The sequence below is a fragment of the Microtus oregoni genome, unplaced genomic scaffold, assembly GCF_018167655.1.
Source record: "Microtus oregoni isolate MIOR12 unplaced genomic scaffold, Mior012 000064F_ref0000363, whole genome shotgun sequence".
In the NCBI taxonomy this organism is placed as follows: domain Eukaryota; kingdom Metazoa; phylum Chordata; class Mammalia; order Rodentia; family Cricetidae; genus Microtus; species Microtus oregoni.
This window is the reverse complement of record NW_024543874.1, coordinates 3,534,876-3,561,204: the sequence shown is the minus strand read 5'-3', so window position 1 is coordinate 3,561,204 and position 26,329 is coordinate 3,534,876. Positions and strand designations below refer to the sequence as shown.

General features: G+C 42.9%; 1 protein-coding gene across 3 annotated transcripts; it reads left to right on the top strand.

The window, feature by feature from the left end:
* Positions 1–1,436: 1,436 nt before the first annotated feature.
* Positions 1,437–25,726, top strand: Nup42 (nucleoporin 42). Of its 3 annotated transcripts, XR_005973317.1 has the most exons (8): positions 1,437–1,644; positions 3,974–4,199; positions 5,686–5,780; positions 11,073–11,149; positions 11,786–11,872; positions 14,484–14,568; positions 15,714–16,388; positions 24,697–25,726. XR_005973317.1 is itself a non-coding variant. In XM_041640682.1 (7 exons), exons 1-7 carry the CDS (start codon positions 1,515–1,517, stop codon positions 16,274–16,276), a joined length of 1,233 nt encoding a protein of 410 aa, XP_041496616.1. In that variant the 5' UTR covers positions 1,437–1,514; the 3' UTR covers positions 16,277–16,735. The 3 variants fall into 3 exon arrangements, 2 of the variants coding, with proteins under 2 accessions (XP_041496616.1, XP_041496615.1); XM_041640682.1 differs by lacking the exon at positions 24,697–25,726 and having other exon boundaries at positions 14,484–14,538; positions 15,714–16,735; XM_041640681.1 differs by lacking the exon at positions 24,697–25,726 and having other exon boundaries at positions 15,714–16,735.
* Positions 25,727–26,329: the final 603 nt, after the last annotated feature.

Below are 26,329 nucleotides of genomic sequence, written 5' to 3'. Positions count from 1 at the left end.
AGGGTTCAGTCCATCAGGGCCTGGGAGGGAGTTCAGCATCAGGAAGGGGGTTGATTCTGACTCACAATGTAAGGGAGTTTGGCGGGAACATGAGGCAGCTGGTCACATTGCATTTGCAGTCTGAAAACAGCAATGGATGCTCAACTTGAATTTGCCTTTATATTCGATGTGTGACCCCACTCCATGAATGGTGCAGTCCAAACTTGGGGTTTCTTCTCTCCAGTTAAACCTTCCTGGAAGTGTCCTCACAGACATGCCCAGCGGTGTGTATCTATGGGAATTGTAAAATCTAACACCTCAAAGTCCAGAGATGTGTGTCTCTGTTGATTCTAAATGGAATCACCTTGACAAGAGTGACCATCCCACGTGTTCTGCTTACAGACTACAATTTTGTTTGACATCTTTTCATCCTCTCGCTTAATCAAGATGTAAAGTGAGCTAAAGATGTACTCAGTCTTGAGAGCCCCTGAACTGTCTTCAACTTGTCCACACTATCCAATTTTTACTTCCAAGAGCACTTCATTTTGCTTTTATATTGTGTACTTACTTTATACTGATACACGGTCCTGTTTGAGAACTGCAAAGTTGATCGATGGAACATGCCAGGTGTGTGTGTGTGTGTGTGTGTGTGTGTGTGTGTGTGTGTGTGTGTGTGTGATCTTAACACTTGGGAAACAGGTGGGCCTCTGGGTTCAAGGTCAGCCAGGGCTACACAGGGAGAAAAGAAATGGAGTGTTTTCAGAAAACCCTTATTGAAACTGCATCAGTTAAAGTGGGATGCTTGTGTGTTAGTTTTCTAGACAAATTTAATTCTTTTTTTGGAGCCTGTCCTGGAATTAGCTCTTGTAGACCAGGCTGGTCTCGAATTTACTGAGATCCGCCTGCCTCTGCCTCCCGAGTGCTGGGATTAAAGGTGGGATTAAAGGCGTGCGCCACCACTGCCCGGCGACAAATTTCATTCTTGATCAAATTTCAAAGGGCAATATTTACGTGAAATTTTACGAACAGTATTTCTCAGTGTGCAGGAAGACAGTACCAACTAAGGAAATATTGTGATACTTTTCGCCTGCAGTGCGTCCTGGTTCCTGGTTCCTGGCTTTCTGCATCCTTTTATTTTTGAGCCCGGTTTTACTTTTTTTTTTTTTTCGTCTAAATAAATGTAATGAACGACTGAGCCTCGCAAAACTACAGCCTACTAGAATCTTGGTGGTTGTCTGCTATAACAAGTACCCTCTAGATTTAGGTAGGGTTCCAGGTTCGGGTTGGGTTCCAGGTCCAACGCTCGAGGCCCTTTCCAGCACCCTGCTTTCTCAGGACAACATCTTTACACGTGCGCGGGCCCGGCTGCTCTTCTCAAATCCCATTGGCTAAAGCCCACGTCGCTCACCGCCTGGAGACCGCACGCAGAACCTCTCGGCGCGGGGGGATGACGTCATACTAGCGACGGGACTTCGGTTGTTGGAAACTGTGCCTTCCCTGCTGGCCTGAAGACCACGGGTTGGGACGGCGCTACGATGACCATTTGCCAGTTTTTCCTCCAAGGCCGGTGCCGCTTCGGAGACCGCTGCTGGAACGAGCATCCCGGCACCCGGGGTGCGGGCGGAGCCCGACAGCCGCCACCACAGCAGCCGCCGCCGCCCTCAGGTGACGCTCCCCGCCTATAGGGTTGTCGGTTTTGGCTGATCAGACTAGGACTGGGCTTTGACCTGGGTGCTGGTACAAACTCTGCGTTTTAAAACTAGAAGTATACTTTATTAAAGCCACTTCGTTGATGAATGCCACCGGTTGGGAGAATTGGCGTGGGTCCATCCTGACCTCTTGCCCTACTTTGCCCCACCTTATCCTTGATCGCACGCTTTTAAAGGTTGGGCTTTAGTTGGTAGAGCGGGACGCTGGGCTAAGAATCTTACAGGTTTTGAGGAAAGAGTATTCAGGGGCCAGGCATTAAATCAGCCGGGCAGCACAAGGTTTTAAAAGTCAAATTAATTTATTTTCTTAGTTTTGTAACCTAGTTTTTAGCGTTATTATTGGCTGCTTCTTTTTCCACGTCTTTAAGGTTCATCCAGTCCTTTGTGTAACATGTGTCGTTCATCTACAATTGATCTAGTGAAACGCTCCAACAACTAGGCCTCGAGTTCTGATAAAATATTGCTGTGTTCCCAGGGACTACTGGGAGTAATGCTTGTCATGTCTCTGGAAACCCACTTTAAATGTAGTAATTTGAAAATAAACGTTCAGTAGATAGAGAACTGGGTCAAAAAACAAAACTTTGGGATGAAAAGAAGGAAAAATGCTGTGGAGTTAAAAAAACAAAATTAGGGCCATCCAGTGCAGTATAAAGTAGTTGATTTCTATGCGGTGTGACCACCCCCCCACACACACATACACACAAAGGATTTGGAACTTCAAAACAAAATGCCCTTAATTCCTGCTTCAGACATGTGGTTCAGCTGTCTTTTCCATTTTCTATTTCTCTTTGGATTTATGGAGCAGTTTAGAATATGGCTACACCTATCGTTACGTTTTTAGTATATTTTAAACGACATATTTTCCAAATCAGTCATAAGATAAATTATCTTCTTCCTAGCCTCAACTACAGAGTGATAAATTTTTTTTTTTCGAGACAGGGTTTCTCTGTGGTTTTTTTTGGAGCCTGTCCTGGAACTAGCTCTTGTAGACCAGGCTGGTCTCGAACTCACAGAGATCCACCTGCCTCTGCCTCCCAAGTGCTGGGATTAAAGGTGTGCGCCACCACCGCCCGGCTCGGAGTGATAAAAACAATCTCAAAACTGGAAAGACATTCTATTGACACATTTTTGTAACTTTTTTTTAACGATTTATTTATTATGTATACAGTGTTCTGTCTGTATGTATGCCTGCAGGTCAGAAAAGGGCATCAGATCTCATTACAGATGGTTGTGAACCACCATCTGGTTGCTGGGAATTGAACTTAAGACCTCTGGAAGAAGAGTCATTGCTCTTAACCTCTGAGCCATCTCTCCAGCCCCCTTGACTTGTTTTTTATATTCATGAAGTTTAGAAATCTACCTGTACTTTATCCCCCGTTAGTGAGCTCTGTAATCTCCATATGGAAGGTAGGTATGTAGGTATTGTGTCCACAGACAGCCCTTTTTATTGTCTAGTTTATTCATCGTCCTCTTTCATTCATTCTCTCTATATGACCCAGCGAAGAAGCAAATTAATGGAAACATAACTTTTCCCAAACATACACATTCACCCAGCGCTAGGCCAAAGCAGAGGCCTTTAACATGATAGGCAAAGGCTCGCCCACTGAAGATCTGTACTTTTAGAGTGTCTTCCATTCGTACCACAATGGCCGAGCAGTTTAATAGGCTTATCAGAGCTGAACTCAGCAGTGTATCTTTGTTTTTCTATCTATTTCTAATCCTCTTGATCTCTTTTTTTAAAATTTTTATATGCATTGGTGTTTTGCCTACATGTATATATCTGTGTGGATGCCAGATCCCCTGGAACTTGTGTTATAGTTGTGAGCTGCCGTGTGGGTGCTGGGATATGAACCCAGGTCCTCTGGAAGAGCAGCCAGTGCTCTTAACTGCTGAGCCATCTCTCTGGCCCATTGGTCTCATTTTTTGTTGTTTGTTTGGGTTTTTGTTTTGTTCATTTGAGATAGGGTCTTACTATGTAGCTCTGGCTGGTCTAGAACTCACAGAGGTCTGCCTGTCTCTGACTTCACAGTGCTGTGATTAAAGTCTTACACAACACACCTGACCTTGATCTCATTTTTAAAATGCAATTAGAACATTATGTGATTAGTTATAGCATATAACAAACTATAAATCATAAAGGGATTAACATTTTAAAGTGGTAGAAAATAGCACTGTAGCAGCCTTTACATGATTTCTAGACATAATAAGATAAAATGTAATGGGGATTTCCAAGATTTGAAACAGTTGCCAATTTTATGATTCTTTAATTTTCCTGATTATTTTAGGGAGTAACAGGCGTGGTGGGTGGAATGCCAGCACCCAGAGATACTCCAGTGTCATCCAGCCATCCAGCTTCTCCAAGTCTACACCATGGGGTGGCAGCAGAGATCAAGACAAACCATTATTCGGCTCTTTTGATTCTGGGGCTTCCACCAGCAGAGGCTTTGGATCATCTCAAAATCCTTTTGCTTCACTTATCTCTGAAGAGCAGAAAGATGAAAAGAAACTGCTGTAAGTTAAAGTTTTGTAGAAAATCACTGCCCAGTTGCTTGTTTTTTCCAGAAGCACTTAGTCTTTTCTATGAAAAAGAGTAATTTTGAAAATCAGAGTAAGCAAAACTATATGATCACACTTTAAAGGTTAGTCCTGCTTACAAGGTCATTGTTCTGTGCATTCTTTAGAGTACTGGGTGACTCAGAACAACTGTGATTCTGAATATTACTGATAATAACACTTTTTCTTTGTAAAACTTTTATTTTAGTTATCCTATAACTAGTTCCATAAACAGTTTAGTTCCATAAACAGTGGATTTTTAAGTTTTGTTTGTTTGGTGGGGAGCAGGAGCTGTTTTGTTTTAAGATTTTAAGACAGGGTCTACCTGTGTAGCCTTGATTGGCTTGGAACTCACAGAGATCTCTGCCTCTAGAGTGCTGGGATTAAAGGTGTGTGTCCAGCTGTTTATTTTTGAAGTGCTGAAAATTGAACATGAGTTTTCAGGTGTATTGGGCAAGCATCAGTTTTGTGTGTGTATATATAAAGAAGGCAAAATTCTGTTTATTGTGATTCTAAGTGTAATAACATTCTTTTTGATACCTATCTTTTTTATTATGGCCACATTCTAGATGGAAAGAAACTTTAATTTAGAGCCAGTTGTATCCACAGGTTTGTTTCAGATTAAGTGCATGCTAAGTGCATGGACCTGGGGACTGGAGAGGTGAGCGCCTCACAGGTTGAGATTATTGGCTCTCCTTCCAGAGGACCTGGGTTCAATTCCCAGCACCCACGTGGTAGCTCACAACTGTCCAGGGTATCCGACACCCTTACACAGACATGCATGGCAGGCAAAACACAAATGCACATAAAATTAAAAATAAACGAATTTTTTAAAAATACATTTTTAAAGTGTGTGGACCTGTTTCCTGTATTACAAAGTAGAAAAATTAAGAAAACTATCTCTGAAATCCTATAATCCACTCCTAAATTTTAATGCTTCTCCATAACTAATAGTAATACTGTTTGTTGTTCCCAGCAAACAATTGTGTTATTGTGTTTATTCTTTAAAAAATATTGTATTTCTGATATTGTGTATTTTAGCTCTTTAAAAAATATTCTATTTCACATAATTCTTAAATATTGATTAGTCCTTCTGTGAATTAGAAAGGCAGCACTATTAATTATTCTAGATTATTTGTAACTACAAAATACAAGGTGTTTGTTGTTTGGGAAACAAGTTCTCCATGTGCAGCCCAGATTAGCCTTAAGTTCACTGTGTTTTCCTGACTGGCCTCAAAATCCTCAGCCTCCCAGGAGCTAGAATTACAGCTGTGCTCACCACACTCAGGTTGTGATTTGTATTTCTGTGAACTTCTGGGATAGAAAAGATGTAAGTTTGTATATTTATTTACTAGAATTTAAACTTTCAGTCATTCCACTTCATAAATAACAAATAATAGCAATTGGAAATACCCATTACTCTTCCATTTTTTTTTTTTTTCAGGGAAGGAATTGTTAAAGATGTAGAGATTTGGGAATCATCGGGGCAGTGGATGTTCTCTGTTTTCTCACCAGTGAAAAAGAAACCTAACATTTCAGGTAACTGGAAAACCCTTGATTAAGTCGGTGGTTGGTTGCTTTTTGTTGAGTGCTGAGAATTGAACCCTGGCCTTCATTCAAGCTAGGCAAAAGTCCTACCATTAGGCTATAGGACTTGTATGTGTTTTTAAAATAGATTCCAGAGTAACTACTTTCTAAAACTAAGACTGTGCTAAATAAATTTACTCCAAACTTAGGAATAGCTAGAATTTGGTCGTTGTTTAAAGTATTCCACCTGAGCTTCATAGTAGAGAGACTGAGAGGGAGAATGTAGTTCTTTTCAGTTGTGTTATTCTCAAGAAAGAATAATAAGATCAGGATCCACCACAATTACAGTTCAGTCGAGGAAGAAGCTCTACTGTATTGGTTCCCTCTGTGAAACCTCCGAACCTCCTAGCTCCCTCAGCAACCAGGAGTGTCAGGAGCTAGCCACCATCACAGCCTTCAAGAATTCTTTTTTTTTCGTAAAGCCTGTGAAACGTTCCTGGATAGTTTGAAGGTGATGAGCTACATGGGAATTTCTTTAGAATATTCCTTTTTTTCCATGATACCTATAGCCTCTCTGAAACTTGGGCTACTGAGGTTTTCCAAGCCTGCTCTGGGAGATCCGGGGTCTTTCTCCTGTTGAGGAAACAATAGACATGCCATAGCCAGGAACCCCTGAAGTTAGTTTCCCAGAACCCTAGGAATGCCACTGCACCTCACCTCGCCCCATTCTCACCTTAATTACTTCCTTATTCATTTAAACATTGTTTACTGGGTTTCATTTGTCCTACTTCCTGTTGTGCATGCAAGGGCACATCATAAGGCGAGCAGACAGGGTTCCCTGATCTGCGTGTGAGGGGCACATCGTAAGGTGAGCAGGCAGGGTTCCTCTCAGGAAGCTACTGTTCTGGAGGAAAGAAAATGAGAAACAGTGAAAATAAATCACTTAATGTAGTAATAGTTTCTGTAAATAAAAGAATAAACTGGGAAGCCCTGGGATGGCTTAAATTTTAGTATTTAAGTATTGCCAAGTATTAAGTCTCAGTCAGTTCAGGGGTGGACTTAAAGCCTAATGTCCTGCAACTATGACTATAGAGAGCTCAGGGTGGGGTTACCATTGTAAGATATAGGACATTCCGTTAAATTTAAATTTCAGATAAGTAAAGAGTATTTTTAATATATGTGTGTCCTGTGTAATATCTGGAACATACTTAATAAAATATTTGTTTTATGTCTGAAATTTCAACTTACCTAGATATCCTGGATTTCTGTTAGTTAAATCTGCCAACCTAACCCTGACACGTCTGTAGGAACTATATATGTTCATAAAAGTTTTCATAATAATACTAAGACACTGGTGGTTACTTTCAGTGTTGAAATTTGTACTGTTAAAAATGGAAGGTACATATAGACCATGCTTTTCCCTTTATCCATGTATGATGTTCACTGTGAGGAAGAACGCTGGGTTATCATGTTACTTTGTCACAGACAGATTTTATTGGAGAGAATAACGGCTGTGGTTATTCAGACTTTGCTTAGGCAGATATTTTCTCAACAATGAATGAGATAAATCTGTGTCACCTCAAGGGGCAGGGTGGCGGTGGGAGGATGACAGGGTTACCGCTCATGATAAAACTGGAATTTCCTAGGAAAAGTTAGGATCATGAGAAACCTTTCTGTCACAGAAACACGATAGCTTCTCAATACTCAAAATCTCTTCAAGAAAGACTAGTGACAGCATTAATATGTGAGGATTTCAAGGTTGGTTTGTTTTTCTTTTAGTGTTCTAGAATGCTCTGTGTCAACATATAGAAATTCTGGGGCTGCCGGGCGATGGTGGCGCACGCCTTTAATCCCAGCACTCGGGAGGCAGAGGAAGGCGGATCTCTGTGAGTTCGAGACCAGCCTGGTCCACAGAGCTAGTTCCAGGACAGGCTCCAAAACCACAGAGAAACCCTGTCTCGAAAAACCAAAAAAAAAAAAAAAAAAAGAAATTCTGGGGCTGGAGAGATGGCTCAGTGGTTAAGAGCACAGGCTGCTCTTCCAGAGGTCCTGAGTTCAATTCCCAGCAACCACATGGTGGCTCACAACCATCTGTAACGAGATCTGGCGCCCTCTTCTGGAACACAGGCATATATGGAGGCAGAAGGTTGTATACATAATAAAAATAAATAAATAAATCTTTAAAAAAAAAAAAGAAAGAAATTCTGTAGGACATATTAACTAATAATCTTCAAGACTGGAGCATTGTGTTACAGAATTGTGCTGGCTGAAATCTATTCTAAGTCCAAGATAAACTAATGAATTATAACAAAACACAAAAGTTCATTGGTTTTTGCATCTACATTATAACTGACCTTTAAAACCGTCCTTCTTGTCTGGGCATAGTGGCACACCTTTAACCCCAACACTTGAGAGACAGAGACAAGCAGGTCTCTGTGAGTTTGAGACCAGCCTGGTCTAGAGAGTGAGTTCTAAGCCAACCGAGCTACATAGTGAGACTTTATCTTGAAAAGCAAAAAAACAAAACCATTCCAGTCCACTTTTCCAGTACTGGTACATTGTCAAAGAAGAATATCCACATTTAACTGAGAAGGCCAATGACTTCTTTTTCCAGTGACATGTCTGTAGAATGTAGTTCTTACACAGCAACCACACTGCAGCGGAATGAATGCAAAAACACCTACAGAAGCACATATAGGAATCCAATAGTCAGAGCTGGGGAGATGCCCATCAGCACTAAGAGTATGCACTGTTCTTGCAGAGTCTGTAGTTCAGTTCCTTCCTGTGACTAGCTCCAGCGCATCCAGTACTGCATTCTGACTTCTACAGACATCTGCACTTACATGTCACTACTACAGAACAGGTGCATAGCCATACCCATAATTAAAAATATTTTTTTAAACCAGGGAGGGGAAGTGGCAGACATCTTTAAACCCACCACTTGGGAGGCTGAGGCAGGCGGATCTCTGTGAGTTTGAGGCCAGCCTGATCTACAAGAGCTAGTTCCAGGACAGGCACCAAAACTACAGAGAAACCCTGTCTCAAAAAACCAAATTAATAATAATTTTTTAAAAAATTTAGCTGTCAAGCCAAATATTAGTAAGAGTTATAGACAGATTTGCTGTTCATTTCACTAATGTTTTTTTTTTGTTTTAGAAAATAAATATCTGTGGATGCATGCATGGTTTATCATAAAGAACTAACTTTTCCTCTGTAGCTAGAAGATTGCTCTTGTATCATGTCCTTGTTTGTTCTTTTGTTGCTGTGATAAACACCATGACCCAAAAGCAACTTGGAGAAGAAAGGGTTTGTTTGACTTAGAGGTTAATAGTCCATCATTGAGGGAAGCCAGGGCAGGAACTAAAGGCAAGAAGAACCTGAAGCCTGAAGCAGAAACCACAGGAAAACACTGGACACTGGCTTGCTTCCCCAGGCCTGCTCAGCTAACTTTCTCACACAGCCCAAATCCAGCTGCCTAGGGATGCCATTACCCACAGTGAGCTGGGCCCTCAGCCTTCGTGCATCCATTAGTAATTAAGAAATTCCCCACAAGCCGGGCGGTGGTGGCGCACGCCTTTAATCCCAGCACTCGGGAGGCAGAGACAGGCGGATCTCTGTGAGACCAGCCTGGTCTACAAAGGGAGTTCCAGGACAGGCTCCAAAGCTACAGAGAAACCCTGTCTCAAAAAACCAAAAAAAAAAAAAGAAATTCCCCACAGACGTGCTCACAGGCCCGTCCTCAACAAGAGTGTCACCATCACATACCACCCTCCAAAGCCCGAGAAAATAGTTATTCACGTCATTGTCTGTGTCCTGTGATTCACATAAACTCTGGTTGCTCACAGCTTGGAAAAATAGAGAGTAATTGAGGTGGACAGTGTTCTTGAAGGAGAGTTATGCATTCTTATAAAACAGTTAGAGCTAAGCCCTGGGTGAAGAGAAGGTACCTGTTAGATAAGACTTGGGAAAACCATTCCTAGCAATTATGATAGCTAGTGCAAAGGCCTTGAGGTGAGAGCCATGAGCCCAAAATACTCAGGAAAGAAAATAACAGAAATAATATAGCATAATTATAGGTATCTGGATAAATCCTAGAAATGTAGGTCAGAGTCTGTAAATATTACTTGTGGACAGTTTGCCCCAGAAAATCTCTTAGTATGTTCAGAACAGCATCCACTACCACACACTGAGTAACAATAATCATCATCTGTTCTACTCTCTGCCAGTCCGTAAGGAGAGCATTTTATCACTAAGTAGCATTTTTAAATTTTCTTTAATTTACTAGCCTTTTCAAATTCTAGTGAACTGCTTATACTTTCTGTCTTTGCTGTATTCTGTGTTGAAATAAGGGCGGCGGGCTGCGTCCCTGGCACCCAGCCGCCCCCACGGCTAGCTTTACCCGAAATAATTACACGGAAACTGTATTCTTTTAAACACCGCTTGGCCCATTTCTATCTAGCCTCTTCTAGGCTAACTCTCGCACCTGGACTAGCCCATTTCTTATCATCTGTGTAGCACCGGTCTTACCGGGAAGATTCTAGCCTACGTCCATCCTGGGTCGGAGCTTCATCGCGTGCATCTTCCCTGGAGCGGGGAGCATGGCGTCTCTCTGAGGCGTCTGCTCCCGATAGGAGAGCTGTGGAGTCTGAGCTCACTTCCTCTTCCTCCCAGCATTCTGTTCTGTTTACTCCACCTACCTATGTTCTAACCAATAAAATGGGCCAAGGCAGTTCCTTTATTAGCCAATGACCTTCCTCCATCAATTCTGTACTGACTTATGAACAGTATGTCTGTGTTAAAGATGGAAAATCTTCCAGAGGTCCTGAGTTCAATTCCCAGCAACCACACGGTAGCTCACAACCGTCTGTAATCAGTTCTGGTGCCCTCTTCTGGCCTGCAGGGATACTTACACACAGAACACTGAATACTTGATAAATAAGTGAATTTAAAAAATTAAAAAGATGTTAACTCTTTTGTATGCAGTCATGGTTTCCCTGATTTATCATTTGCCTTTTAAATCTGTTTATTGTAGACTTAACAGCATTTTTTACACTAGAGTTTGAATGTGTATGTAGTCAGATCTTTCATTTTCCTTTTGTCCTTTATCTTTACAGAATTCTTCATTTGAAGATGAAATAGCTGTATTTTATTCTAATTTAATAATTTACGCATTAGTATATAGACTTTGAGTGTTCTGTATGATCTATAATAACCAGCATTAGCATTTTCTTGTTTAGCACGCCAGCCCTACTACCAGAATCAGCAATACTTACTGTTTCAATCCCACCTGATTCCTCACTTCAGGTTTCACAGATATTTCACCAGAAGAGTTGAGGCTTGAATACCATAACTTCTTAACCAGCAATAACTTACAGAGCTATGTAAGTTTATTTCCTATTTCTCTACCTCGGTAGCACTTGGCTGTCGATTACTGTTTTCTGTGTTTGTAGTGGCTTGCTTGTGTTTGGGCACATTTGGTGAGAACTGTTAATTCTTTATAGGCCACTGCCTTTTTTAATATTTTCTAGACTATTTTCTTTGAAATTGTCTAGTTGTCTAAATTGTTAATAATGTACTATAGTGATTAGAGATATTATTTTATTATAAATTACCCACCAATCAGTCCTAGAACTCAAACCATCTATCTTTAGAAAAATACTGTTGCTTCTGTTAGCTGCAGATCCCATGATGAATACTAAAAAAGCAAAGTGACATAAATGACAGTTCTGCTAAATAGATTAACACCTTTGAATACCAGACATTCAAAAGAAAACAGTCTGAATGGTTTGTCAGTAGAGTAAGTTGGGTGCCTGAAGGAAATGGTAATTTCTGTTGTCAACAGCCAGGACTATGCTAGTTTCCATTATCCCCTCCTGTCCAGATAGCACCGTCTCTGCACTGCCAGGTGACCCACCATGAGACCCAGCGAGCTAGAGGACAGAACTGGAGTGTCTCTGGCAAGCAGGAGCAAGGGTTAAGCATTCAGTATTGAGTTACGTTTTGTCTTCTCTCTTCAGCTAAATTCTGTTCAACAGCTAGTAAGTCAATGGAAGAATAGGATAAATGAGCTGAAAAATCTCAATATGTCAACCAAAGGAACTCTGGTAAGCACTGAAGAATTTTCTTCAAAGAAGTGACTCATCTTTGCATTTTGTGCTGTTGCTTTTTTTTTTTTTCTAGGATTATAGACATTCTCCACTATGCCTAACTTTTTATTGCTTTTTTGTTTCTTTCTTGAGACAGGGTCTCATCTGGCTGACCTAGATCTCAGTATGTAGATTAGCCTCGCACTCATAGATATCCCCGGCCCTACCTTGAGTGCCAGGATTAAAGGTGTACACTGGTTCTATTGCTTTTTTAATTTTTATTTACGTATAGGAATGTTTTGCTTGCATATATGTGCACCGCATATGTGCCTGGTCCAGTGGAGGTTAGAAGAGGGTGTCAGATCCCCTGGAATTGGAGTTACAAACAGTTGAGAACTGTCATGTGGGTTCTGGGAATCAAACCCAGGTCCTCTTGAAGAACAGTCAGTGCCCCTAACCTATGAACCATCTTTCCAGTCCCCTCTGATTTTTGGCAGAGAATGCTTCAATTTGAAAGGTAAAATCTCTGTGGAGAATTAACTCTGCCCATGGTCATTTAGAGTTAAAGCCCTAGATCGTATTTCCTTCTCAGAAAAGTAGGGACAATTATGCTTTCTAAAAACAACTCTTAGTTAGACATGGTAACACACTCCTTTGATTCCAGCACTAGAAAGACAGAAGTAGGCAGATCTCTGGGAGTTTGATGACAACCTGATCTATATACTGAAGTCCAAGACAGCCAGAACTGCTTAGAGAGACCTTGTCTCGAAATAAATAAAAGTAAAAACTATTTTTTAGGCTGGGCAGTGGTGGCTCACACCTTTAATCCCAGCACTCGGGAGGCAGAGGCAGGCGGATCTTCGTGAGTTTGAAGCCAACCTGGTCTACCAGAGCTAGTTCCAGGACAGGCTCCAAAGCTACAGAGAAACCCTTTCTCAAAAAAACAAACAAACAAACCTATTTTTAGTGTAAGGTTTTTAACTGGGGTAGGACTAGTTTTAAAAACTGAGAAATATTACAAATTCAAGTACTTAAAGATGTGTTTATGCTGCCTTGCAGTTGTATAATGCCATTTGAACTTAGTGGGGTTATTTAGGCATATTCTGACCCCAGCTGAGACGTGACCCTATCACCATTGACGAGAGCTCATAGCACAATACTAACTGAGTGTAAGGAACTGTTTAATCCCTGGCATGAATGTTTCCAGCTCTTTGCTAACATTGAAAGGGTCACTCTGCTGCTGCTCTGAGAGAACCCATCCTGGGCTGACTTAGTACATATCATCATTGTTCATCTTTTATCGTGAGTATGGAATACTCAAATTTGTTTAGCCATTTACCTATTTACCTGTTGGTGACTATTACTCTAAGAAAGAGAAGCAAGGAAAGAACAACAACAAAAAGCTGTAAGAATCTATCTTAGGAAACTATGGAAGGGGCATATGTAGTGGTGAGCAGATGAGCAATTGTGTGGGGCCAGAGGTCAAGAAGGGTTGTTATCTACCCAGGAAGAGTGTAGGGAGCTCCTAAGGGTCATAGTAATGTTCTGAATTTTGATTGTGCTGATTATAAGTGTGTCAGGATTCATTGAAATATGTGAAAACAAAGCATCTGGCATTGGTTCTCAATTTGTTGGTCTCGACCCCCTTTCACAGATGCTGTGTATCAGAGATCCTGCAAATCAGATATTTACATTATGATTCATAGCAGTAGTAAAAGTACAGTTATGAAATAACAACGGAAATAATTGTAGGATTGGGGTCCCTACACCATGAGGAACTGTATATATTAAAGGGTGGCAGCTTTAGGAAGGTTGAGAGCCACTGCTCCGGATTAATGTGATAAAGGAGTCTGAGTTGCTTCCAAGGAAATGCAGCTCAGCCAGCTTAGTCTTCTTAAGAAGGTCTTGGAGCCAGGCATGGTGGTACACAGCTATCATCCTAGCACTTAGAGGCAGGTGGATATCAGTGACCTCAAGGCCTAGTCTACACAGTGAGTTCCAGGTCAGCTACACAGTGAGACCCTGTCTCAAAAGAATTTGGAGGAAAGGAGTCAGTGAAAGGTTCCTTGAAGGGCATCTGTCTGCAGAGTAGGACAGTCTGCTGGGGTTTAGTAGTAAGCTTTTGATAACATGTGACCTCATTTGAGTTGAAGCGTTTGAGTAGACTGGGCATGCTCTGACAGCCTTTCACCTGCATCTAGAGTGCTTCACAGATGCAGGTTTGACCTTATAAACACTGGAAGTGTGCTTTTTTAAAAATGTAATTTTATTTATTCTTGAAATTTTTACATATGGATACGATGTATCTTGATTTTTTTAAAAAATGCTTTTCTGATTGTAATATATGTTGCTTTTAGAAATTTAACAAGTACAAAATGAAAATCATTCATCAGCCAGAGATAATCATTTTTCACTTCTATCCGTTTTTCTATAGACATTCATTTTGGTTGGTTATACATTTTATAGAGTATTACACCCTTTCCTTTGCATGATCACATTATGGGCATTTTGTATACTAGATATTTAGATGCATATTTAAGTTAAAAATTTTTAAATGTAATGTATGTCAATGGTACCTGGAAATTATTCATCAAGTAATGTATTGTTCGTTTGTTTTTTGTTTTTTAAGCTCACTGATGTAAAGGGTGGAGCCAGTCAAGCAGCGCCTGCATTTGGGTTTGGAAGTAAGCAAACAGGGACGTTTGGGTCATCAGGTAAAGAGACAGAGTGAGACATGTTTTGCTGACTCAGAAAAGTGGGATGCTATAGGCCTCAACTTTTTTTGTTTGTTTTTGCTTTTCGAGACAGAGTTTCTCTGTAGCTTTGGAGCCTGACCTGGAATTCGTTGTGTGGACCAGGCTGACCTCAAACTCACAGAGATTGCCTGCCTTTGCCTCCCAAGTGCTGGAATTAAAGGCGTGCGCCACCAACACTCAGGTAATAGATTTCACCTTTACAAAACCTGAGTCACCAATTTAAATAATTCTCACACATTTCTCCATTATGGAGCCTTGAAGAACTTACAAATGCTTGGGAAAGGCCGGTCGGAGGGAGGTGTACTGTGAAAGACGCTGTGGCTCAGCATGTAGAAGAAGTGCTTCTGTTTTTGAAACAAGGTCTCACCGTGTCACCCTGGCCTGGAACTCACTATGTAAACCAGATTGGCTTTGTGATCCTCCTGCCTCTGCCCCCTGAGAACTGGAATTACCGACGTAAGCCACCATGCCCAGCTCTAGAAGAACCTTTTTAGGAATATTTTTTCAGCTTCATAGGAAACTGAACTTGATGATATACATGTAATTCTGGCATTCAGAGGCTGAAGTGAGGAATCAAAAGTTCAAGGCTGTGGTTGCTGGTGGTGGGGGCAACACCTTTTATCCCAGCACTCAGGAGGCAGAGGCAGACGGATGTCTGAGTTTGAGGACAGCCTGGTCTACAGAGCTAACTCCAGGACAATTAGGGTTACGTGGAGAAATCCTGTCTTGAAAAATCAAAAAACAGCAATAATAACAACAAAGAAGAACAAAACCCCCAAAGTTCAGGGCCAGTCTGATCTTCATTACAAGACCAGTCTGCCTCAGGGATCTGACAAGACTATACCGCTGTGGCAGCCATGCCGTTGAGAACCTTGTCATTGCAGGGCTGTGAGTCGCAACCCTGGTGGGAAGTATATAAAGCCAAAAGCTCCCACCCTGCTCTCACACTGCTCATGGATGCTGGATGCCGGGGCAGTGGGGTTCAGACGATTTGCTCTAACCTTGTTTTTACGTGTCCCTTAAACTCTTCAGTAGTTAAACGTGCCTGGAATAAGAGAAAGGAGTGACATGCTACATTTTCTGACTGTAATCTGTTTTTGTAGGTTTTCCAGTGAATAGCAGCAGCAGTAATGTTCAGAACTTTAGTTTTAAAACGAACTCTGGATTTGCCACTGCCCCTTCTGGAAGCACGCCTGTATTTGGGAGTCCCTCGGCCTTTGGGGCCGGACCCTCTGCTGGTTCTACCATCGCTTCCTCCGCTCCAGCCTTTGGGTTTGGGAAGCCTGAAGCCACATCTGCTGTTCCATTTTCCTTCAAGAGCCCTGATGCTTCCGGTTTTGGATCACCTGGATTTTCAGGGTTTCCAGCTTCCTTGGCAGGGAGTCCTTTCGGCCCTGCAGTGACCCCTGCCTTCGGAAGTGGCAGTTCTGTGGCTGGTTTTGGTAGTCCTGGCCCACAGTCTCAATCTGTATTTGCCAAGCCTTCTAATGACTTGTTTGGAGGTAGCAGCATATCAGCCTCCTTCCCTGTCTCGGCCACAGATAATGCACTGTTCACACCTAGGGATCAGCTGACTAAAGAGGAGCTGGGTCAGTTCCAGTCCCAGAAATTTACTCTGGGGAAAATCCCACTGAAGCCACCACCTGTGGAACTTCTGACTGTATAAAAGGCAGTTTCAGCTACAGAACGGCTTTAGCCAGGCATATGGTGCTTGCCTATAGTCTGGGAGACTGAGAGAAGGGATGCTACAAACTCAGGGCCAGCCTGAACTGCACAGAGTAAGTGACCAGCCATGTCTGTGTGAAACCCTCCAAGAAAAAGATCTGAATGGTGTTTAAGGAAATGGGGTTTTTTTTAGTGCTTGGGATTACTGGGCCCTCACACATGCAAGGCAAGTTCTACCTGAGCCACACTCCATCCCTAAATATGTTTTTTAAGATTGTCTTAAATTATGAAGAATGTAAGCTTTTAGTAATTTGAGGGACTTTAAAGTTTAACATTTTTTATAAACCTAGCTAAATAAAGCACAGCCCAAAACTCAATAAGCAAGGGAAATCTTTTGTACTGTAATTATGAGTGGAACTAAAAAATACAGTGTACTAAATAAAGTAATTTTCTCATTCTATTCCAATTTATGATCCATCCCTTTAGCAGGGATGTGGAGAGTGGAGCTCAGGCCCAGTGCAGTGTCTTGTGCATGTCGCTGAGCTATCCCCAGGCCTAACTTGCTTTTTAATGGCATGTATGGTATGGGTCTTTGGCCTGCATGTGTGTCTGTGCACTACTTTCATGCCTGATGCCCATGGAGGTCAGAACAGGGTGTCAGATTTTCTGGAACTGGAGTTACAGATTGTGAGCCACTATGTAGGTTCTAGGACCCCGGTCCTCTGGAATAGCACTCAGTGCTCCTAACCTCTGAGCCATCTCTGGTCTCAACTCCTGATTTTTTAACATGGGAGGGGGGATATATGGAAGGTACTGACGAGATTGCTGAGTGAGTAAAGGAATTGCTGCATGCGTGTGAGAATCTGAGTTTGGATACCCAGCAGTTAGGTATAGCAGTGCATAAATCTGTCACCCCAACACTGGAAGAGCAGAGACAGGTGGATGCCCAGAACTTGGTGACCAACCATTCTAGCTGGATCAATGATTTCTAGAAACTCTGTAAGAAACTAAGGGTGGAGAATGACAGGAAGACACCCAACCCCAACCTTTGGCCACCACACACACCTGTGCACACACGTTTACACACATATATCAGACCAAAGAAAGTGAACGCCTTACCTAGTGAAAGATGAGCGCTCCAGGTATTCATTCATGCTTTCAAAGAATTCAGTTCCCAGAGGATCCAAATTCTGATCCACTTTTAAACAGTGTGACCCCCATCTAATCCATTCAGGGCCTCAGCATGTGAAACCAAATCCATACTCAGGATTTGTTTTTATGTTTGATGTTTAGAACTATCCTTGGTAATTGGTAAGTAGAATATAAGTTGTTTCTCCTTTGGTCTGTGTGTTCCTAGAAAATAGACTAAGAATTCTGCCCCATGAACCTTCGAGTCATGAGACCACCTGTAGATGAATGCTTAGTCATTCCTGTTTCTTGGGATATTTACAAATACAAATTTATTTCTCACAAGTTCTGTGTACTGGAAATCCAAAGTATAATTTCAGTGTCTTATAGAGGTGGCTTGCTGCATCCTCAGTGTGGCAGAGGGAGACTGTGTCCTTACACAAGAGCGAGCCTGTTCTCTTAAGGCCTTCTGTAAGAGTTCCCTACCCATCCATAATGGTCTGCCATAATGACTTAGTCACTTAAGGGCCCACCTTATTACAGTCATATCCGTGATGTAAGTTTCAGCATAGGGATGGGAGGGTGCATTCTAAGCCTAACAGTTGGTTAATGACTCCCTTAGATTCCAGTTAACTCAGTATTCTTTAACACTCTAAGGATACACACGGAGGACCCATTAGTCTCAAGTACGTCAGATCATGATAACCATATACCTGCTGGGCATAGTAGTACTCACTTGTAATCCTGGGGCTAGGGAGGCACTCACCTACTTAGTGAGCTCCAGGCCAATAAACTACCCATTTAGGAAACAAGGTAAATGACACCTGAGGACCAAAGCCAGAGATGGTCCTCTAGCCTCCACCCGCATGTGTATACCCTTGCATACACACCTACACATGAAAACAACATGTATGTACATAAACATGCAAAACATTGAGTTTCTTTAGATCTGTTATACCAAGATAAGATATCCAGACTATGGGGCCTTTCCATTGGCCTAGGCTTGGGAATATAGAGTACTCCAAGTGATCCCCTAGGCGAGTTTGGGAAACAAACCTCTCCAACTGCATTTTGGCTTGTTTGACTTGTGAGTTTGTTTTAATTGCTGGTCTATTTCTGTACTCCTGCACATACCCCCCCCCCAAAAAAAAGTACATTTAATGGGACTCCAAATAATGAAATAGTACAGAGTTGTCAAAAAATGCTATGAGTTGTTTTAAAAAAACTAAAATTAAAAGCAGCAAAGCCCACAGTGTAGAACCAAATTGTATACGTGTGCGCTGGCATTGGTGAGGAATGAGAAGACTTCAGACTCGAGTAACAGACGGGCTAGAGGCAGCTGACCTGATGACCCCTAAAGAGATGCAGCAAGGGCTTGTGTCACTCTGTGGTTATCTGCCAGCAAGAAGCAATTAATTCTAGGGGAGCTGAGCAACTGGAAAGTCCTCCTAACAACCTGCTCTCTTCACAGCTTCTTCAAACTTACTCAGCCAGGCCAGAGCAAGTGTAGAATTGCAGGTGAAGTGTGCCCTGAGAACTTGCTAGGAGAGCGTGAGCTGGGCCTCCAGTGAGCTGTGTAAGGGCTGCTGTACCTCAGTAGTTCTTAGCACACAAGACATCTGGCCACCAAAAAAGCACAGATTTAAAAGGCATATAAACCAGATGTGATCCACAATCCCAGCGCTCAGGAGGCAAAGGGTTGTCTTGAGTTTGCGGTCGTAGTTCCAGGACAGCATGGCCTCAGAATAAACTCTTGGCTTTAAAAGACACATGACTAGCTACACACAAGAGTGATGGTTCTGTTTAAAACATTGGAATATAGCCTTTTCAAGTGACCTGTAGAATAAAATAATTGGGAAAGATTCTAATCAGCCTAAAAAGGTTTTCTACTAACTAACATGTATAGTGTGATCCAATTTAGAGGAGATCCTATGTATATCTGAGGGAGGGGCTAAAAGTCAGTGCTGACTCAAGTTTTAGCGTGCTTCTAGCTATGTGGTGGGCAGTGTCCTGTTACATATATGGGCTAATTTCATCTTGCCTATGATCTAGGTGCTGGAACCATGATCTTCATTTTCTAAATGAAAATACCAAGATCTGGGGGCTGGAGAGATGGCTCAGTGGTTAAGAGCACCACCTGCTCTTCCAAAGGTCCTGAGTTCAATTCCCAGCAACCACATGGTGGCTCACAACCATCTGGAATGAGATCTGGTGCCCTCTTCTGGCCTGCAGGCAGAGTACTGAGAATACTGTATACATAATAAATAAATAAATCTTTAAAAAAAAAAAAGAAAATACCAAGATCTGGAGATGTTAAAAGCCCATCTGAGACCAATCAACTAATAAGAGGCTGAATTGGATTCTGACACCTGGCCTAGAAGCCTTGCCTTGTCACCACCATGGTGGTTGCTTCTGGGTCATGAGGACTTCCTCTTTTTTGTCAGTATTTTCTGCACGCCTTGCCTTAGGGATGTGTTTTACGGGTTTCCTCTTATGAGCATTCACTTCAGTAGAACTGTATAATTAGTGAAGCTCAGTGTCCTGAGATACAAGGTGAAGGAAGTGCTCCCAGGAGATACAGAACTCTTCAGTCTGCTCCCAAAGCTCCATCCTTTTCACTTGCTCTCAGATGAGGACCAAGTCCTCCTGCCCGTCCATGCAGAGGAAAGAGAACATGAGAATGCCAAAGATTGAGTGGAGTCATGGGCGCAGGGAGCTCACACAGCAGGGTGAGTGTGTCTTTGGTGTGATGCTGGCTGGAGGCCAGCGCTGGGCCATGTAACTACGTCTCAGAGCCAGCTTCTAAACAAAGGGACACTTGTACCTGTGAAGACTGGGTTTGAGGTGAGTCATCTTTATTTTGTCTTTAGACCAGCTGGGTGACATGGTGCAAGCTCATTTCTACATCTTTTTTTTTCTTAAGATTATAAACTGATTGGCCCATTAGCTCAGTCTTTGTATTAGTTCTTGTAGCTTATACTAACCCATTATTCTTATCTATGTTAGCCACATGGCTCAGTACCTTTTTCAGCGGGGCAGGTCACATCCTGCTTCTTCAGTGGTCTGGGCAGGACTGGGAGCAATGAGCTTCCTCCTTCCCAGAATTTCCCTGTTCTCATTGCCCTGCCTCTACTTCCTGTCTGGCTGACCCACCTATACTTCCTGCCTGGCCAATCAGCATTTATTTAAAACATGATTGACAGAATATAGACAATTCTAATTCTCCCACACCACTTTCCCTTCTTTTATTTTTTAACAAAAGAAAATATCCATAGTCCATTTTTGGGAAATGTGGGCATAGTATTCCAGGCTACTTCCTGCTGGTTGGGGGTGCTGATAATCTTACAGGGACCTAAAGAAAATTTAGAATTATGATCAAGTCCTGACTGGAGTATCCTGTGAGGCTTGATCATCTCAGGCAGTCTTGAACCTGTTCTGGGTGTAGAACTCTGACATCTGTCCCATCTGTTTCTACTGGAGATTTTTCAGTGGTCTTCCTTGATCGAACTTAATTTTTCTTCATTCAGAATAAATCCACAGTCTCTCATTTCCTGTGGAAACAAAAGCAAAATCTCTTCTCCAAAGTAACATACCTTTTGACTTCAGTTCTGAAGTCAGGTATTTTCAAAATACCTATCTGGGATTAATTCAGCAGTATTTATAAGCAAATATCTTTTGGCAGCTGTTCCTTCCTTGTTCAAAGAGAGCATAATTATATACAGTATCCAGATTTTCTGTGTATTTTCCATCTTTATGTGGCTTTACTTTAACCTCTATTTCTTTTATTTTTACTTTTACTTTTTGAGATAGGTTCTCTGTATATGTTTGGCTGTCCTGGAACTCCCTCTGTAGACTAGGCTGTCTTTGAACTCACAGAGATCCACCTGCCTCTGCCTCCCCAGTGCTGGGATTAAAGGTGTGTGCTACCACACCTTGAACTCACAGAGATCTGTCTGCCTCTGTCTCCCAGGCATTGGGATTAAAGGTGAGTGCTATCACACCTTGAACTCACAGAGATCAGTCTACCTCTGCCTCCCAGGCATTGGGATTAAAGGTATGTAGCACCACACCCAACTACTCTCCTTTTTATTTTAAGGACTTTAACCTTTTTTTAAAATATTTATTTATTTGTTTATTATGTGTACAGTATTCTTCCTGCAGGCCTCATTACAGATGGTTGTGAGCCACCATGTGGTTGCTGGGAATTGAACTCAGAACCTTTGGAAGAGCAGGCAATGCTCTTAACCGCTGAGCCATCTCTCCAGCCCCCCTTTAACCTTTTTTTTTTCAAGCCTGCATATATTTTTAACACACTATAAATCATTTAGAGGTTTTCTTCATCTTTGAATCTCTCTTAACTGTATAATCTCTCTTTTTCTGACCACATGAGTCTTTAATTTACCAAGCAATATGGGTAGGATTAAAGCCATGGCTTTGACGGCTGGATCCAGCCCATTCCTTAGCTTTCTGCTATTCCAGCCTCATGGCGGAGATACCAGTCAGAGCAATGTTTATTGTCACAACTCCAGGGTATTTCAAGGTCCTTGCCAGCAAGCAAGCTGCAACAGTGTGCTCACAAACCACACTCAAGTGCTCCATAATCAGACTGCCTGCCTGAAAGAGTCAGAGTTTTTCCTGGCCGTACAGCCCAGAAAGCTGACATTTTAAAAACAGCACAGCTTTTTTCCTGCTATGGCAGAAAACTGAAAAGCATGCAGTCAGCTTTTCATTAATACTGTTTAAGTGTTCATAGCAGGACCTCTTTAAAGAGCTGCAAAGTTTTACAGCTAAAGCTGAATCAGGAAGCCTCTCTTAGATGAGAGCGCTTGCTTGCCTCTAACAAGCAGAGCAGACCCGAGAAATTGCTGCTACCAAGGAAACATGCTTTACTCTATTCCTTCCCAAGCTTTCTCAGGCTTTCTGTGGATGCAGTTATCCATGTTGGGTGCCATTCTGTAACATGAGGGGCCTGCTTGTTGGGGTTTCTGTCCTTCCTGGTACCCAACAGCCGGCAAGTCCCAAAGAAAATCACACAGAGGTCTCCATAAGATTATAAACTGATTGGCCTATTGGCTCAGGCTTCGTATTAGCTCTTGTAGCTTATATTAACCCATTTTTATCTATGTTAACCACATGGCTCAGTACCTTTATCAGCGGGGCAGGTCACATCCTGCTTCTTTGGTGATCTGGGCAGGACCTCATTTCTACATCTTATCCAGAGTCAACAGCATCCATATCCGTGATTCATCGGAAAGTTAAATTTGAAACAATACAAGGGGTCCAGCATAAAAATTTATGCTCCGTCACTTAATGGACCTTACATGGGAAGATGAGCAAGATAAATTTGCAGTTAAAAACTTAGATGTATATAAATAAAGGAACTTTTTATACTGACAAAAAAAATTATGCTCCAAATTCCATTATTGAGGAAAATAACACTGGGTCCTTACAGAGAAACTGACAGGCAGGAACTCACAGGGAAGTGGCCTACCCTCCTGGCTGACATTGTCTTCAGTGTTTCATTTTGTTTTGAGGTAGAATCTCTGTGTCTCATGCTGACCTTTGAACCTGCAATCCTCACATCTCTACCTCCCAAGTGTTGAGGCTCAAGCATTGCTACAATACCCAGCCAACACAGTCAGTCTGATAACACTCTCTTAGTTACGGTTCTGTTGCTGTGAAGAGACACCATGACCAGGGCAACTCAATAAAAAAGCACTTAACTGGGCGTGGCTTACAGTGTCAGAGGATTGGTGCGTTATGAGCATGGCAGGGAATCTGGCGACAGGCAGGGTTGTTGCTAGAGAAGTAGCTGAGGGCTACATACATCTTGACCCATAGGCAGAGAGAGAGAGAGAGACACTGAGCATGGCCTGGGCTTTTGAAACCTCAAAGTTCACCTACAGTGACATACTTCCTCCAGCAAGGCCACACCTCATAATCTTTCTAATCCACAAACAGTTCCACGGACTGGGGACCACGCATTCAAACATTCTGAGCCTGTGAGGGGGCATTCTTCAAACCACCATATACCCATCACTCCAATGCTACTTCTTTATATATAGCCTATTACCTATAATAATGAGCAATGGTATCATACTATTTCGTATATTATTATTTATAAAACAACTCAAACTTTCTACATTAGTAACATACAGATTTATATGGCTGTTGCCCATTGCTAACTGATGCAACTGTATCCCCAGTTATAGGTTGACAATACTCGCGAGGCAGATTCTAGGACATAGGTCTTTACCCCATTGCAAGCATAACTGAAAGTGCTGAGTAGGAAGTCGTGAGCACCCCTGCTTCCTCACGATACAGGTCTTGAAAATCAAGAAATCAAGCTATCTTCACTAGAGAAGAGCAGGATCAATGGCTTTGCTGTAGCTAATATATTCAGGCAGAGGGTTGTCACGGGTTCTGCATAAATGTGCCCTCCAGGCTCCTGTCTGGGAAGTCTAGTTCCAGCTGGTGGTGCTGTTGTGGGAGGTTGTGGGAACTTGAGTCAGTAGGGTCTACCTGGAGGAAGCAGTCAGTGGGGGCGGGCCTGTGCTTGTTGACTGCCACCCTGTGAATGGCTGTTCTGGGCCCTTCCTGCCAGGAGCTGAAACCAGGAGCCAAAACAGCCCCCTTAAGTTGTTTCTCTCGTATTCAGTCAGCTATGGTGGAAGCAGCTAGTCTGGGGCATGATTCACCATGTTTCTTCTTAAGTATAGGTTATGATCCGCCATGTTTATTTTTCGTTAATTATTTGTTTTTGACACAAAATGTCACTGTGTAGCTTTTGGCTGCCCTGGAACTCAACTATGTAGAGGCTGGCCTCAAACTCACAGTTGTGTTTGCCTCTGCCTCCCAAGAGTACTGGATTTAAAGAGTGTGCCACATACCTGCCGCCATGTTTCTTTTAAGACTCAAGGAGCCCCCAGAACCAGTGTGATGGTTAATGTTACTGAAAGACTTCTAGAAGCCTGGCAGTGGTGGCACATGCCTTTAATCCCAGCTTGCGGGAGGCAGAGGCAGCCAGATCTCTGTGAGTTTGAGGCCAGCCTGGTCTACAGAGTGAGTTCCAGGAGAGTTAGAGAAACCCTGTCTCCAAAAGAGAAAAAAAAGAAAAGAAACAAAGAGAAAGACACCTAAATTAATAAAGTGTCCTTCTGGGTGTGCTGAAGGGCGTTTTCAAGAGAGAATTAACTAAAGTGGGGGTTCAGGGTGTGAGGGGAAAGGTGGAAAGAGTGCTTTTGTTCTATGTCTCTGTCTCCCTCTGCCCACCTTCTCTCCCTTCCCTTTCAGCCTCCCTCCCAGCTGTCAAAGGTGTGAGCTGCCCTGCCACTCCCTCCCCACCAGGATGGCCTGAAAACTGGAAGCTGTGAAGCAGTCACAAGGCAGCCAGCACTGCATGGGTGCTGCTCTGGCGCCTCAGAACTAGAGAGGAACCCTGCCAGACAGCACTGCCAACGCCCTGAGTCGCCTCTGCTCTCCGAGCCAGTTTTATGGTGTTTGATGCTACTGAACCTACAAGCCCAGCACCAACCCAGAGATGAATTTCACAAGACAGGCCAGGGAAGGGAAACTTTACAGGGAGAAGCACCACCTTATGCCGCTGGGTGATAGGGAAGACTGTCGGCCTTGGCTCTAGAACTCCAGCTTTCTAAGTGGCCACAGAGCTTCTAACTAGCCAAAGCTGAGACGGAAATAAACTGCCACAGGGAGGAAAACTCAGGAGGGGAGAAAGACTGCCGGGATGATTCTGCCGCCTAGCCTCAGGTATTTCTTTGTCTGGGTAGAGACCCCAGCCATCAGTCCCTGCCCTTTCTCACCTCTGAAACTGACTGCTTCTCCAAGCCTTGCCTGCCTCAACACAGTTCCCACCCATGGTCTTGCCACCTCCTGCTCCAGTCGCAGTGCTTGCCCAGCCCCGCCATCTCCAGGCTGGTCCTCACCCATGCTAACACCTGTCAGCGGCAGTCCCTCTTCCCAAGCCTCCCAAAAATGTCCACTCAGGCTGCAGGATCTCCTTCCAGGAAGAGACCAGTGCAAGCCTCGTGGTCCAGAGCGTACCCTTGTTCTGCTTCTGTCAAGGCTCACACTTGTCACGCGTGAAACCCCCACCAGAGCCAGCATATCTCTATCCCCAGTGTGTCCCCCGGAGCCCTGCAGCCTGGGTGGCTGCTGACTAGTCTGACACCAGCCACGAGGCTGCTTTTCCCAGCACCCCAGTATAAGAAAACAGCAGCCGTGGTTGTCACACTTTCTCATGGAGTCTCTGTTTCGCTGATATTTTTTATTAAATTTACTTTTTATGTTTTACCTGCCTATATTTATGTGTACTGATATATACATCCATATGTATTTTTCACCATATATGCATGTGTAATGTGTGCTTGGTGCCCATGGAAGTCAGAAGAGGGCGTCACACGCCCCCCGTCCCAGCAACTGGAGCTAGAGGTGGCTGTGAGCCACCATGTGAGTACTGGGAATCGGTCCTGGGCCCTCTGTAAGAACAAGTGTTCTGACTGCTGACCCCTCACTCAAGTTCCATTTGTTAATTTTTTTTATTATTTTGTATGTATGGGTGTTTTGCATGTAAGGCTATGCACTGTGTGTATGCAGTGCCCTAGGAGACCAGAAGGCATCGGATCCACTGGGACTGGATTGCAGATGGTTATAAGCTGCGATAGACTGTTGGGGATTGGACATGCGTCCCCAGGAAGAGCAGTCAGTGCTCTTAATTGCTGAGCCATAGCTCCAGCCCCTGGAGTAGCTGTTTCGAAGGTCACCTGTGTTCCTCTCTCAGAACTTGCTATTTTTTTACATTGGCAGTCACATTTTATGGATTGACTACAATTTTGTTTAGCTACTCATTTTTAGATAGACAATGAATTGTTTCCAAGTTTAGGCTTTTTATTTTTTATCTTATGTGTTT

What these genes read in the sequence shown, in the direction of transcription:
- Nup42 (XM_041640681.1), top strand. Translation starts at nt 1,515, where the DNA reads ATGACCATTTGCCAGTTTTTCCTCCAAGGCCGGTGCCGCTTCGGAGAC. An exon ending in AAAGATGAAAAGAAACTGCT is followed by an intron (nt 4,200 to 5,685) that starts GTAAGTTAAAGT and finishes TTTTTTTTTCAG; the next exon opens with GGAAGGAATTGTTAAAGATG. An exon ending in AAAGAAACCTAACATTTCAG is followed by an intron (nt 5,781 to 11,072) that starts GTAACTGGAAAA and finishes TCCTCACTTCAG; the next exon opens with GTTTCACAGATATTTCACCA.